The sequence below is a fragment of the Pipistrellus hanaki genome (assembly GCF_964339955.1).
Source record: "Pipistrellus hanaki genome assembly, chromosome: 6".
NCBI lineage: Eukaryota > Metazoa > Chordata > Mammalia > Chiroptera > Vespertilionidae > Pipistrellus > Pipistrellus hanaki.
The window spans coordinates 34,582,366-34,596,279 of NC_140508.1; the positions used below are offsets into that span (position 1 = coordinate 34,582,366).

General features: G+C 61.4%; 1 protein-coding gene across 6 annotated transcripts in view; it reads right to left on the reverse strand.

The window, feature by feature from the left end:
- The window catches only part of NOL4L (nucleolar protein 4 like), a 125,264-nt gene that overhangs the window by 13,946 nt on the left and 97,404 nt on the right, over window positions 1–13,914 (reverse strand). For 5 of the 6 annotated variants that reach the window (XM_084887675.1, XM_084887676.1, XM_084887677.1 and 2 more), the window contains one exon: window positions 13,525–13,666. In XM_084887675.1, coding sequence (XP_084743801.1) covers window positions 13,525–13,666 — 142 coding nt within the window. Of the gene's footprint in view, window positions 1–9,223; window positions 9,329–13,524; window positions 13,667–13,914 lie in introns of those variants that run through there. The other variant, XM_084887680.1, reaches the window with a different exon arrangement.

Here is a 13,914-nt window from a genome sequence, read left to right on the forward strand (position 1 = left end):
GCCACCTTCCTCCTTCCTCTGTACTCAAGCCCTGGCCACGCCCAGGGACACTTCACACGGCCCCGGATTAGTCCTGAGAGCTGCCCTCCGCCCACCAGGCGGGGCCTGTCGCCGGAGAGGCCCCCACACCTGATGTTCCGGACCCTCTGCCAGGCAAGGATGGACACGCACACTGGCCGATCCGCTGAGCTCCTATGTCACGTCACACCCGGCACCGCCCCCAGCAAGCCACTTGTTTGAGCATCTTCCTCCCCTTGAGGATGTGGCTGGGAGGGCCAACAGGTCCCACATCTGCCCTCGGGGAGCTGTCCCTGCGCTCGGCATGGGGATGAGTGCCACACCCAGAGGCAGCATCCTGACCGCCGGCCTCCCTGACCAGGTCTCCCCTGGAGTGTGTGTTCCTGTGCTTCCCCAGGCCCGAGTGAGCAGGAGACCCGTGTGCTGGGAGGACACACAGGCGGGTACTCCCAGCGCAGAAGCCCAGGGCGGTGGCCCAGACTCTCGAGCTGCCAATGTCCTTCTCCCACGGCTGTGCACCTGGGCTCTCCAGCCGAGAAGCCACAGGTGGTGACACCCCCCGCCCCCAGAGGCCACCGGTTTGGTCAGCAAAGTGGCCGGGCAGATGAAACCTGTGAGGGGCCGGGAGCCCAGACCTCATGTGGCCAAGCATCTGAGCTTTTAGGAGAAACTGGAAACCTGCAACAGTATATATGCAGATTTACAATATTAGTGAATGGCCTACAATGTTTACGTTTTTAAAAACTGACAGATAAATGGATAAACAAAATGTGGTCTATCTGTGCAATGGAACATAATTTAATCGTAAAAAAGGAATGAAATTCTGACACATGCTACAGTATGGATGAACTTTGAAAACATCACGTTCAGTAAAATAAGCCAGACACAACAAGGCGAATACTGAATGAGCCCACTTGTATACAATACCTAAAATAGGCACATTCATAGAGACAAAGATGTATATTAGGGGTTACCAGGGCTGGGAGAAGGGGGGGATGGGAGTTTTTGCTTAAGGAATACAGAGTTTCTGTGCAGAGTGATACTAACTACATTCATCTATAGGTTCTTGGAAACTGAGGCTTTAAGCAAAACAATGTATAAGAAAACGGATTTTACCACAGGCTGATTGATATAAACAAGAGTTAAGTTCCTATGGCATATTTCCGGTAAAAAAAAAAAAATCACCAAATTTCTAAATAAAGACCCCAAAAGACTTCTACCATTAAACACTGAAGTAACTGTGAGCTATGCATACATTTAAGCAAGATTAATAAAAACGACATTATTTTTCCAACCCGCTAATTCCTGTTCAGGGTCGTGAGTGACCGGAGCAGATCCATGCAGACAGTGGCCCTGACCAGAACTGACTTTTTCCTATCACGTACCAAAACGATATTGGACAAGATGACAGACATTATTCAAATACCTGCCGTGTTTTGGAAATAATGGTGCTGGTTGCACAACACTGTCCATGTGCTTAATGCTGCTCAACGGCACGCTCCAAGAGTCCAAAGGGGAAGGTTATGTTCTATATATTTCACCACAAAAAATCTCCCCCAAACCAAAAAACCTTGGGCAGGCCAGTAGGCCCCCGTTCATAAGCTCCGTTTCCTCCCACCCCACTTACCCAAAGGCCAGTCTCTCCCTCCTCCACCGGCACCCGGCGGCAGGGAAAGCCAGCCACACACACAGCCCCCGTGGGAGGGACGGGAGTCCCCAGAGCGGGTGCCCTCCAGCCACGCTGCCCCGGCACCTCGGCCGGCGTGCGGGCCCTGCCCGTGCGGCCTGCCCAGCGGCGCTGCTCAGGGCCGGCCCAGCTCGGTCCTCTGGCTGCCGGCTGGGTTTCCACAGACAGCGGAGGGTCTGGCGAAGGGGGGTGGACACGGTGTCTCCTTGAAGACGCCCCTTCACCTCTCTCAGCCCCCGTTGCCTTTCCAAACGGCTGTCATGTCAGTAAAACAGTCGTAAGGTGTGTACAGCGCCTGGTATAGACATTAGGCACTGAAAAAAAGTTGATTCCCTATACCCCACTTTCTCAATTCCAAACAGACCTCCTTTCCCAGACCGGGACATGGGCTTCTGGGGATCCCCAGGCGAGGGGGCCACATCTGGGGAGGCGCAGTGAGGGGAGGAGGGGGAGGACAGCACCTGGAAGAGGCTGCTTCTACCCTATTCTCTTCCTTCCTGGAACCCCTATTGGGTGTCAGGCTCATGAAAGACACTGGGGACACAGTGGTGAAAGATAGGGGTGGCCACCGTCCTGGGGATTCACGCTCTGCTAAGCCAGAGATCACACCAGGTTCTGAAGGAGACTGGGCTCCAGAGGGAGCACCGAGAGCTGTGATCCCTCCTTCCACTCCAGCTGTGCTCGGAGCCTTTGCACTGGCTGTCCTCCTCCTCCCTCCTCCCTCCTCCTCCTCCTCCTCCTCCTCCTCCTCCTCCTCCTCCTCCTCCTCCTTCTCCCTCCCTCCCTCCCTCCCTCCCTCTCGTGCACACACATTCCTTCCCCTTCACAGCCTTGCTTAAACATCGCCTTCTGGTGAGGCCTCCTTGCGTAGCCTCCTGCCCAGTCTGCCCCTTTACCTACTTTTCCTAGACCAGTTCCCACCTTCTCACTTATTGTGTCTATGGTCAGGTGCTGGGTGGGCCGCCATCCCTGACTCTCCAGAAGCCACACCCCTCTATCGGGCGAGGGACCCCCGTCTTCCCAAGGAAGCACGTGCCCAGGACTGGCCACTCCGCACAGCCCACCACGTGACCAGTGACAGGCCAGTTCCAGCCAGGAGAGCCGGTCAGTCCTGGGCTCCCCCTGGGACGGCCGGGAGGAAGTGCTCCCCTTGGAGCGGAGCCCCTGGCAGGCGGGCCCCGCCTGAAGGCCGGCCTGTCAGGCTGGCATGGGCAAACCCCCAAACCCATCGGTCCGAAGCCAGGGCCATACTCTTTTCGTACGGAAGCCCATCAGTTCCTCAGGGCTGGTGTGAAGTAGGCTGTGTCACGTGTGTCTGGTTTGCTCTGAGCAATTCATGCTGCTCCCCCCAACCAGCGACAAAGGACTGGAGCCCAGTGGCTCGCTCCTCACCATGGCCACCGCAGCCCAGGCCTGTGCCCCGCTTGGTGCCGAGGTGGCTGGTGCCTGCGGGGGGGGCTGGCTCCAGGACCTCCCCAGCCCCTGGCACGGAGACAGGAGGGACAGAGAACTGTCAGTGTCCCAGGCGGGTTTCTGACCCATTCCTAATTCTTTCCTCTTCTCACCCCCTCCAAAAGCTTGCGATTTAAGGAAGACACAGAGACACACCCGAACCCGTGCTGCCTGAGCCGCGGCGGCCCAGGCAGGGGCCCGGGGCCTCGCTGCCTCCTGACCTTGGGCACGGCCGCCTCCCTGGCAACGCTTATCTGCAGTCCAGGAAGTCGCTGCGCCCGCCCAGTTGGGCTCTGACACTTTATGGCTCTGTGAGAGGACCCAGCTGGCCCCGGCGCCAAGGACCCCGAGCAGGGGCGCCGGGGCTGGGCCTCCGGGCCAGGCCTCCAGCCCCAGGGCTCTGTGCACAGCCAGGGTGAGAGCCAGACCTGGGCTGGAGGCGGCCCTCTTGCTCCCACCGGTGCCGCTGAGCCAGGAGGTCCCTCCCGGGGAGGCGCCCACCTGGGCGCCTGCGAGAGCCCAGAGCAACGCCCGCAGCACGAGCCGGCCCCACCCGGCCCCAGCCTCCAGCGGAGAGGGAAGGGCGCCTGAGGGGCTGCTCCCCTTCTGGACATTTCCACAAAACCCGGCGTCCCTGGCTCGGATGTGGGCAGGACCTAGAGCCCCCCACCTGCGCCCGGAATGCCCGCGGGCAGGGAAGCCTGCGGGGCCGCCATTGAACGTGGGGCAGTGCGCTGCCATTCGGACGGGGGAGCCCGTGATGAATGGGGGAAATTGTTTCTCCCTCTGTCCCATCTCCAGAAGAAGACAAAAACCCCTTTTACCTCGGCAAACAATGCCCTTATGTGGGCGCCAGCGCCCTGCAGCCTGCACAAGCCCCGCTCTGTGCGAGCCGCCAATCGCCACGCCAGGCTCCTGGGCCGCGGCAGCGGCACCCTGGCCCCGCGTGAGAGCCACGCTGCCCCAGGCGGGCCGGTCCGCCATCGCCGGGCCGGGGCGGGCACACGGCTGCCCGCCCAGCAGGCCCGGGGCAGGCCGGCGTCTGCGGCGGAGGCGCAGCTGCTGCAGGCAGGCCTCCCCCTCGCGGCTCCATCGCAGCCGCCGCCGCGGGCGGGGAGAACGGAGACATCAATAATGCACACAAAGGAGGGGTGGGGGTGCAGCGTGTGGAGCCGGCAGCCCCACCGCGCCTGGGCCGGGAGTGTGGACACCAGCGGGCTCTGGGCGTCCGAGGAGCAGCCCTCCTGCTCCCTCCGCCGCCGTGTGGCTCGGGCTGCGTCCGGGGCAGACTTTGCTCTGGACGTGGGGTGGACACCTCTCCGGGTTGGCCTCCGCGCGCATTGACAAAGGCCAGCGGCCTCGGCCGTGTTTACATGATGCATAGTTCCCGGGAGCCCGGCTCCTGGCTGGCTACCCTGCTCTTCCTCCCGGAAAGGAGGGCGGGCCGGGGCCATGGGGGTGGGGTGGGACACGCAGCCGCTGGGTGAGGCGCTGCCCCTGGGACCCCAGCCTCCTGGGCGAGGGGGTCACCCTGGGCGCCCTCCTGGGCACCCCACCCATCCCTGTGGTTCCAAAGGCTCCACTCTCACCCAAAGCCACCGGCTCAGGGACACCGGCCCCGCCTCCTGCCTGCGCTGTGACTCACTCCTTACCCAGGTGCAGGCCGGGCTGTGTCCCATGGACAGAACGCGAGCCACGCCTGGGGAAGTGCCAGTTTTCCAGGAGCCACAGTCAACAATTGAGAAGACGTAGGCAGAGGAGTTCTAATGACCTACTTCGTTGAACCCTATATACCTAAAAATTGTAATTTCAACAAGTGATTAATACTGTGTTAAAACTGAGACATGGTACATCCTTTTTTCATGCTAACTTTGCAGCGCCCGGTTCCAGAGTCATGCACAGGACAGCACACCTGTGTTCATGGTCCCTTTTCAACAGCCCCTGTGGCTCCCGTGTTAGACAGTGCAGACCTAGATCTCCGTGACTCTCACCTCAAACTAAAATGATTCCTCTCCGTGCAGAGCCTGGGCCACCCCCGCCCCGAGAGGTGTCCAAGCTGAAGAGGAGAGTTTGGGTCTCGGGGCAGCTGGCCTGAGCAGGGCCAGTGAGGAGCACTGGGGACGGTGACGCCACCGTGGTGGTGGTGGTGGCGGCGGCGGCGGCGGGGGGCGCTGTCTGCATGGAAGGCCAGCAGACCGTCACGCCCGGCGTGACACCGCCCCCCAGCGGACGTCAGGAGGAACCAGAGGCTCTCAGAGGGAACGCATCAGCCATCACACCCCGAGGGGCCTCCGTGCTGCCCGACTCACCCCTGGGGCTCCTTCGTCTCGAGGCCTCGGTTTACCCCATCTGTGCTATGGAACAGACCCCACCTCTGTCCCCACCGCACTTCCTGTAGCCGCTCCCCAACACACACTGGCCTAAGTGCCCAGGAGGAAACACTCCCAGGACAGACTGCCTGGGCATCACGTTCTCCCCGGCCCCGCCCTCCAGGCCAGGCACAGGCCGGGGAAAATCAATGCTAATTCAATGTGCAAAGCTCTGGAGGAGATGCCCACCCCACCCTCCCACCCACAGCAAATCATGTGCTCTGAGAGCAAACAAAGGCACTCCGGGCAACCATGTGTGAATGATTCATGGGGCAGGCCCTGCCCTGAGCGTGTGCGTGTGTGTGTGTGTGTGTGTGTGTGTGTGTGCGCGCGCGCACGCGCATCTAAGGGCCAGGAAGCTGGTCCGGGTTCGGTGGATCCCAGTCCTTAGGTCAGAGTGATGACGCCAACGTGGCCCTGGTCACTTCCTGGTTCCTGGGAAAGTCGCCCTTGGACAGGCTCAGGGTGGCAATGCCTCCCCCCAGCTCCTCCCGCACTGGCCCTCCCGCAGAGGGTCAGTGGCAGTGGGTCCACGTGCATCCTGGGCGGAGGGGCCCAGGGAGGGCAGGGCTCTGATGGCCCGATGGCCCGGGTGAACCTCAGGTGTGTGTGTGGAAGGGGTGTCTCCCTCTCCCTCAGCTCTCCGGCCCGGGCCTGCCTGCACTCATGTCCTCACCAGGCGCCTGGGAGCCCGGGGGCCTGAGGCCCGGGCAGCCTGCACAAGGCCGGGCTGTGTGGCCGGGCCTGCTCCCGGGATAAAGGGATCGCTCAGTGCCGTCTCCCAGCCTCCCTTCATCTTCGGTGGCCAGAGACCAGGACAGCCCGGCATTGTGTGTGCTGCCTGCGGCCCCGCTGATGATGGACACTTTCCTGTGACCCAGGCCTGCCAGGGTGGCCCACGGCCAATTCCCGGAAGGGCTTGGGCCCCCAGTTCTCTGTTCCTGGGGGGAGGGGAGGGCAGGAGGCCACCGCCTCTCCATCCGGTGTGGATATTTAGAGCCTTAAAGAGGAGCAACAGCTCTTGCTCTAGAACACATGTGTCAAACACAAGGCCCGCGGGCCAAATCCAGCCCGCCAGGCCTTGCAATGTGGCCCGCACCGCGCTGTCATCACTGCACTCCGCTGTCAGTTTATGACATTGTCAGTTTATGACTGTTCAGTAAACCATTCGGCCCGCGATTTAGGCTGGATTTTAGATTTTGGCCCCTTCTCTGATTGAGTTCGACACCCCTACTCTAGAATGAGGAGGAGGGCGACCTGTAGCCAGAGGCGGCGGCCCAGACCCCGTTTCCAGCCTCACCTCGGACAAGGGGGTCGGGGGAAGGACAGGGCCACGCTGCGCCTGTGAGGGGGGAGAAGGCGGCTCAGCTCAGCGCCCCCCCCAGGAGGAGGACGGCGTGGTAGGGCGGCCGCCACCCTCCCACCGTGTGACAGGACCAGGCTGGGCTGTGGGAGCTGCTGTAAGGCCTGCGATCCTATGGCACCTGCGGGGGGTAGCTGCTCTAACCAGAGGGGACCCCGGGGAGGGCGGACACGGTCTGCAGAGAACACTAGCGTGGCCAAGGCCCAGTAATGTGGTGACTGGGCCCGCCCGGCCCGGCCCCAGCTCTTGCTCGTGGCCCCCTGCCTGTCCCCTTGCAGGAGCAGCTCCCACCACGGGCTGAGAACTCGCCTGTGCATCCATGCTTGCCCAGCACAGTGACTGCCCAAACATCTGGACGCAGAACAAACCTGCGGCTGAGCTTGAGGAGCAAGATTCGGGGTTCCCTGATGGGCTCTGGCACATGTGGGTGGGGAATGGGATGGGAACTCAGGAGAAACTGAGTTCCAGACCCTCCTCGCCCGCTCCCTTTCCACAGAAATGAGACTCCAGGGGGTTGAGAGCAGGGGCCAGGACACTGGTGTGAGTTGAATAGAAAGCTGTGGTCACAACCCTACAGGGTCCCGGGGCGGAGGGGACCGAGACAGACCTGAACAGACGAGGAGACAGGACTGGAGGAGGGTCCACAGCAGCTGGCAGAGGTGAGGAGAAGGCCCTGCAGTCTGTGCTGATCCGCCGACAGCCCCTCGGCCTGGGGCCCCGGACCACAGCCCCTGGTCCTCCCGAGAGCCCCTGGCGCCAGCCTGGCCGCCTCAGAGGAGACGACCCCTAACCGTTCACAGAGCCTGCCCCCGCCCCCACAGCACCCAGTCCTCGCCCACTGTCCGTGAGGGCCCACAGCCAGGGAGGAGGGAGAGGAGGCAGGTGGCTGGGACCTGGGGCCTGCACACATCCCGCACCCCAAGACCACTGCGGGGGTGGGGAGCAGAGGAGAGGAGAGGCTGTTGGTGAGGAAGGGAGAGGCGTCGCCACTGTAACTACTGAGCCCGGGGCAAGCGAGCCGCACCGGCTCCCAGGTGACTGCCCTGCGCCCCGTCTGCATTTCCGGGCAGCGGAGGGCCCGGGGAGGGGAGCGGCCGGGAGGCAGGAAGCCTTGGCCTCACAAGGAGCGTCCGAGGACACACGGAACTAACGGTGACGGTCACCCAGGCCGAACCAGAGGCAGAAGCCGGGGTCAGAAATGCACAACTTGTTTTAAGACGACGCTGCAGCGGCAGGCAGGCCGGGGCCCCTCGGGTCCACAGCAGAGTGCCAGGGCCCCCCTGCAGGGAGCCGTGCCCAGCGCAGACCCCAGGCCCACAGAGGCGACCCCACCTCTCTCCATCTGCCTGCATAGGAAGCTTCTGGAGACGTGACCCAGGGGGCCCCAATCCTGGCCTTCGGCATCTTCCTCCCTTCCTAGGCACATTTCTTTAAAAAATATGTTTTTATTGGTTTTTAGAGGGGAGAGAGAAACATCGGTGAGAGAGAAACATCGATTGGTTACCTCCCACATGCACCACAACAAGGGCTGGGGATCGAGCCTGCAACTGAGGCATGTGCCCTTGACTGGAATCGAACCGGACTCTTCAGTCCAAAGGCTGATGCTCTACCCACTGAGCCAAACCAGCCAGGGCAAGGCACTGTTTTTACTGAAGCACAAGGGAGACTTTGATGTCCTTCCCCAGGAGTGGCCCAACCATTGGTTCTGGAGTCAGGTCACTTCCTTCTCTGTAGGAAAAGCAGTCACAGCCCTGACTCAGTGTCCCCACCTGTCACCAGCTTGGGACGCGGCACCCAGAGGGCACAGGACGGGGCTCCCAGTCGCTGACTAGCCAAACCCCCTTCAAAAACTCCACTTCAGTCACAGAGGCAAACGACACTGAGTGGGAAAAAGATGGCTGCCACGACATGGTCCCCTCCCTGCTTTTTGAAGAAAGTGAGATTGATTATACACACGGGGAAGATCTAGAAAAATATGCCCCAAACACTGCTATTCTTTATTTCCATTTTTTCTCTATTTTTTCCTAAAATGTTTACATTGAATGTGATGTTTTAGAAATAAGGCAAAAATAAGATACATTTCTACAGAGATGCCCCTTCTGCCCTCAGAGGGCTTTTGGCCGAAGGGCAGGCTCCTGCAGGCAGTGGGCTCACCACGCTTTGTGTGTCACGGAGTGGCTGGCTTTCAGACAGGCTGACAGGAGCCCGAAAGGACCAAAGGCCTCGCGGTGGGTAACGGGCACCGGGTGTGTGTGTGTGTGTGTGTGTGTGTGTGTGTCCAGGCCTTCGGGCGGCGGCTCCCGCTCCCCAGCGGGAAGGAAGCGCTGAGACCCAGGGGGCCCGGGGGCCCGAGGCTAGAGGAGCGGCTCATCGGAGAGACTCAGACAAGAGGCCCCGGGCCGCCCCAGGACACCGCCCAGCCGGCAACTCCTGATGGCCCTGCAGGAAAAAGGAAGCAGGACCCTCGGTCCTCCTGCTGCTGATTTCCTGTCTGCCGGGGGGTGACTAACGTCCGCTCCCCACCCCCACGGTCCTGCTGAAGGCCAGGCTCACATTTTCCGCTCAGGAAGGGGCAGAGCGAGAGGCCTGGTGAAGCACATCAGGAGGAAATGGAAGGAGGGGGCCTGGCCTGGTGCTGCCTGCTGGCTCACCTGCCTTTGCTCATTCTTTCGTTCACTCGGTCATTCAGCAGGCACTGTGACCTGCCTGCTCTGGGCCAGGCCCTGTGCTCTCAGGTGCTCGTGGTATCTGGGCGTCAGATAATCCACCGACAGAGCATAATTACAGACCTGCATGCTGTTCAGTCCCAAGTCAGCACCAGTCCACAGTAGCTCTGGGCAGTCTGCACAGCTGGTTTCTCCCGGGCTCCTCTCTCCGACCCCAGAAAGCAGCCCCTGGGCCAGAGTGCTTTCCCCGGCATCGGTGAGGAGACCAGAGTGCTGCACGGACTCAAAAGAAAGCCCAGAGCCTCAGCAGGCTTGGCGGTGGTCCGGAGGGGACTTGGCTGTGTGTGGGCAGCTCAGGAGGGGTCACTCTGGGCCCCTGAGAAGGCAGTGCTCTGCGTGTGTGCGGGAACCTCCTTTGGTTCCCAGGCTCCCGTGCCCATTTCTAGGGAATAGAGCAGGGGTCTTCAAACTTTTTAAAGTGGGGGCCAGATCACGGTCCCTCAGAGAGCTGGAGGGCCGGACTATATGAACTACTAATCCCTACTGTAACACCTCGGCTGCGCTCACTGCCCAAAAAACCTGGTGGGCCGGATCAGACTCCTCTGCGGGCCGCATGTGGCCCGCGGGCCGTAGTTTGAAGACCCCTGGAATAGAGGAACAACTGCTTATCGAGACCTGGTCCCCAGAACCTCACACATGGCCTGGGCACCTGTCAGGGAGGCGAGGGCGGCCTCTGCACCCCCTGCCTCAGGCCAGGCTGCCCCAATCCGCTCCCTGGTCCCGCTCCCTCTCCGACGGGAGACCAGGCGGGTGTGCTCACACGGCCGCCACAGCCCGTGAGGAAGGGCCTCGAAAGGGTGCTCCGGCCGAGTGCTGTGATCCAGGGAGCTGGGAACGGGCTAGAGAGAGATCTGTGAGGAAAGCCCTGCAGGCAGTGGAGGTCTCGGCGAATAAAAAGAAGCTCATTTCACTGCAAACACACTTTTTTTACTCCCACTGGCGGGTAAACCTCGAGAAAAGCTGGGGGGGGGGGGGGAATGGCAGCCTGTTTGTCACTACCTGGGACCTGCCCTGCCTTCATCTGCCTTTGTTAAAACTTGAAAAGTGAGGAGGAGGAGGAGGAGGATGACGACGACGAGGAGGAGGAAGAGGAGGAGGAGGAGGGGAAACCCAACTTGACCCAACAAGGGGCAGACCTATACCCTCTCTGGAAGGTCTTAAAAAAGTGGTTCCTCTATTCATTCAGACCGTGAGTGTTCAGCAGGCCCCTCCAATGTGCCTGGCATGCAGCTCCAGGCACTGGGACAGAGCAGAGAGCAGCACTGACATGGCCCACATCTCAGAGCTCACGGTGGCCACTGCAGAGGAAGCTTCTGGGGACATGTGACCCAGAAGCTTGCCACCTCCAAGGGTGAGAGCTGGCCAGTGGGCCTGGGAAGCTTCCGGATGAAGGCATATGAGCAGGGAGCGGAGACCGTGCGGGGCTGGGGCTGGGTGTAGTGGCAGCACCAACTAGAGCTCCCGCTTGGCCTGTCCCCCCTTCATTAACGAGGGGGACATGAGAGCACCCTTAGCCCGGGGGTCTCCCGCTGGCTCCCTGACAGAGCGGGAGTCAGGCCGAGCCTGCACTCTAAGTACCTCCAGAGAAGGAGGCTGGCTGCATGCCACTGTGGGGGCTGGAGGGCTGGACGAGGACTCCAGGCTGGGGCTGGGTCAGCCAAAACCCTCCGGGAGCCCACTGCTTTGGTCTGACATGGCGGTCAGTCACCAACAGACCTGGGACCAGAAGGGCCAGCAGGCTGGGCATCCTCAAGGCCTGCGACCCCCTGCACTGGGCCTAGCTTGGCCTCTGGCCAGCACATCAGCCCACAGCCTCCAGACACAGCCTCTGATTAAATAATTAAATTGATGGTATCATGGTCAACACCATCCTCCCAGTCTCCAGCTCTGGCTGCCCGCCCTGATAAACACCCGTGTTCTGTCAGCAGGCCAGCCTGCCCCAGCCCAGCACCCGGGCCAGGAGGGACCTGAATGGCAGGGGCGAGGTGAGGGGGTATTAGTGGCCACACCCAGGCTGGGCTCCCCACAAGGCTCCTGTGGGGCCCGCTGCAGGACGCTGACCCCACCAGCCTCTTGGCTTCTCTCCGCTTCATCTTCACGACCTGGGCAGGGGCCCAGCGGTGCCGAGGAAGCCCCGTGACCGCACAGAAACACTCCCTTCTGCCACCCGGTCCCGGAGACCCCCCAAATCACCACGTCTTCCTGGAACTGTCTCGAACAGAGGTCAGACCTCCGAGGGTGATACCACAAGACTTGTCTGAGAATAAGCTGGGGCCGCATTCAGTCCTATTACTCTGAGTTAAAAAAAAAAAAAAATGTTCTGCTCCTAGACGGTTTGGCTCAGTGGATAAAGCGTCAGACTGAAGGGTCCCGGGTTTGCTACTGGTCAAGGGCACATGCCTGGGTTGCAGGCTCAATCCCCACTAGGGGGCGTGCAGGAGGCAGCCAATCAATGATCCTCATCATTAATGTTTCTCTCTCTCTCTCCCTCTCCCTTCCTCTCCGAAATCAATAAAAATATAAAAAATAAAAATAAAACACTCTCCTTCTTTAAAAAAACATGTTCTGGATCCTTCTTGGGAAAATATAACTGACACCCTTGGCTGCACTTTGTGGTGGGGCCCTGGGTGCAGCCTTGGTGGCTCTCAATCGCCTCAGAGGAGGAGGGAGGGCAGCTGTGGGGCACTTCCCGGCCTCCGCGCCCCCGCAGCAGGCGGCTGCCCCGCCCGGCCCCACCTGCTGGGAAAGCCGGGGAGGTGGTGCTGGTCCGGAGGCCTGAAGCGCAGGGGGCAGTGCTGACCTCACGAGGCAGCGAGGCACAAAAGCCTTTTCTCTCCCAGCGGCCTTGCACCCTCTTCTCAGAGAACCACCTCCTGAGCTGCCCAGGCCCTGGCCCAGCCACCCAGCTGCCTCCGGGCTGAGTCTCCGCCCAGACAAAGCCGGATTCAGGTCTGTGAAAGCAGTCAGAGGCGAGCGGTTCTGCCATGGAGATGAACTTTGACCCAAACTGCAAGGCTCCTACCCCGTATTTACTCTTTAAGGCTAACCCGTTTCACAGAGTTAACATTACACCCCTTTTTAACCCTGCACCTCCCTCTCACATTCCAGGCCCCGACCTTCGACCCCTCCTAATTGCCAGCTCTACACCCCAGTTCTCTGAGGCCTGGTGTGGTTCACCCCCAGCCCCCAGCCACCGCCTCCCCAGAAAACAGAACCCGGCCAGGACAATGACCACAGGTGCCAGCTGAGGCCAACAGCGCCCAACTGAGGCAGGCACCGGAGCCCGCGCCCAGCACCCTGGGGCTGCCACCAGGGGGCGCTGCAGTAGCCGCCGGGCGTGACTCCTGAGCCCAACTCTCCCACCCCGAAGAGGAAGTCTGCTCTCAGGGCGGAGGGAGGCGGTGCCTGGAAGGCCCAGGAGGCACCGTACCAGGATAGGGAAGAGTCCAGATAGCTCCTCAGCTCGGCCACATCTCACCCCATGGGCCTGGGGACACGTGGACAGGGGCACTGCCCGCTCCACCGCCAGGTGACAGGCAGGGGCCCTGTCCCGGCCGCGGCAGAAGCCCGGCGCTCGCTCTCACTGCCGCACAGATGAGCTGCTCCGGGTCAAGCACACGGTTAACCTCCCCAACCTGAATCACATCAGCTCCTGAGCATCAGGACAAACCAGCCAGCGTGGTGCCCGTCGGGCGACCGGTCCCCGAGAGCCCTTCCTTTCTCTTTGGGAGGAATGACGTGGTCTCCCTGGAGCCGCGCTGGACAGTGGGGCCCACGGAGACGAGGAGGGCACTGGGGGGGCACCTGTAAGCCTGGGCCACCCCCGAGGGCCTGGCCCAGATCCCCAGGCGCCCGTGGTCCTGCGCGGCCTCCCCCCCCCCCCCCCCCGCCAGCCGCCGAGACGCTCACCGTCCTCTTGGCTGTGGAGGTGCTGTGGGCTCCGCATCCTCTCGTCCTGGCTGGGACTCAGGCTGGAGGCCAGGTGTGGGTCAGCTGACATCCATGTGGAGTCGTTCATATCAAAATCTTCACTGCTCACCGAAGTCTCATCCTGATGGGGGACAGAGAAGGTGGGTGTTCAACAGGGCGGGCTCTCAGCAGCCCCCAGGCAGCCCCGTGGGCGAACCCCAGGCATTTGCAAGTGCCCCGGAGACCACGAGAGCCTCCCAACCCTGCAGAGGGGGCTGGGAGCCCCCGTGGAAGTGGCTCGGGCTCTGGTTCCTGTCGGAAGCCGGGGCTGAGGGCCGGAGCTCTGTAATTGAAGACAATTACGAGGTCTCGCATCCTGTAGGGGCGGAT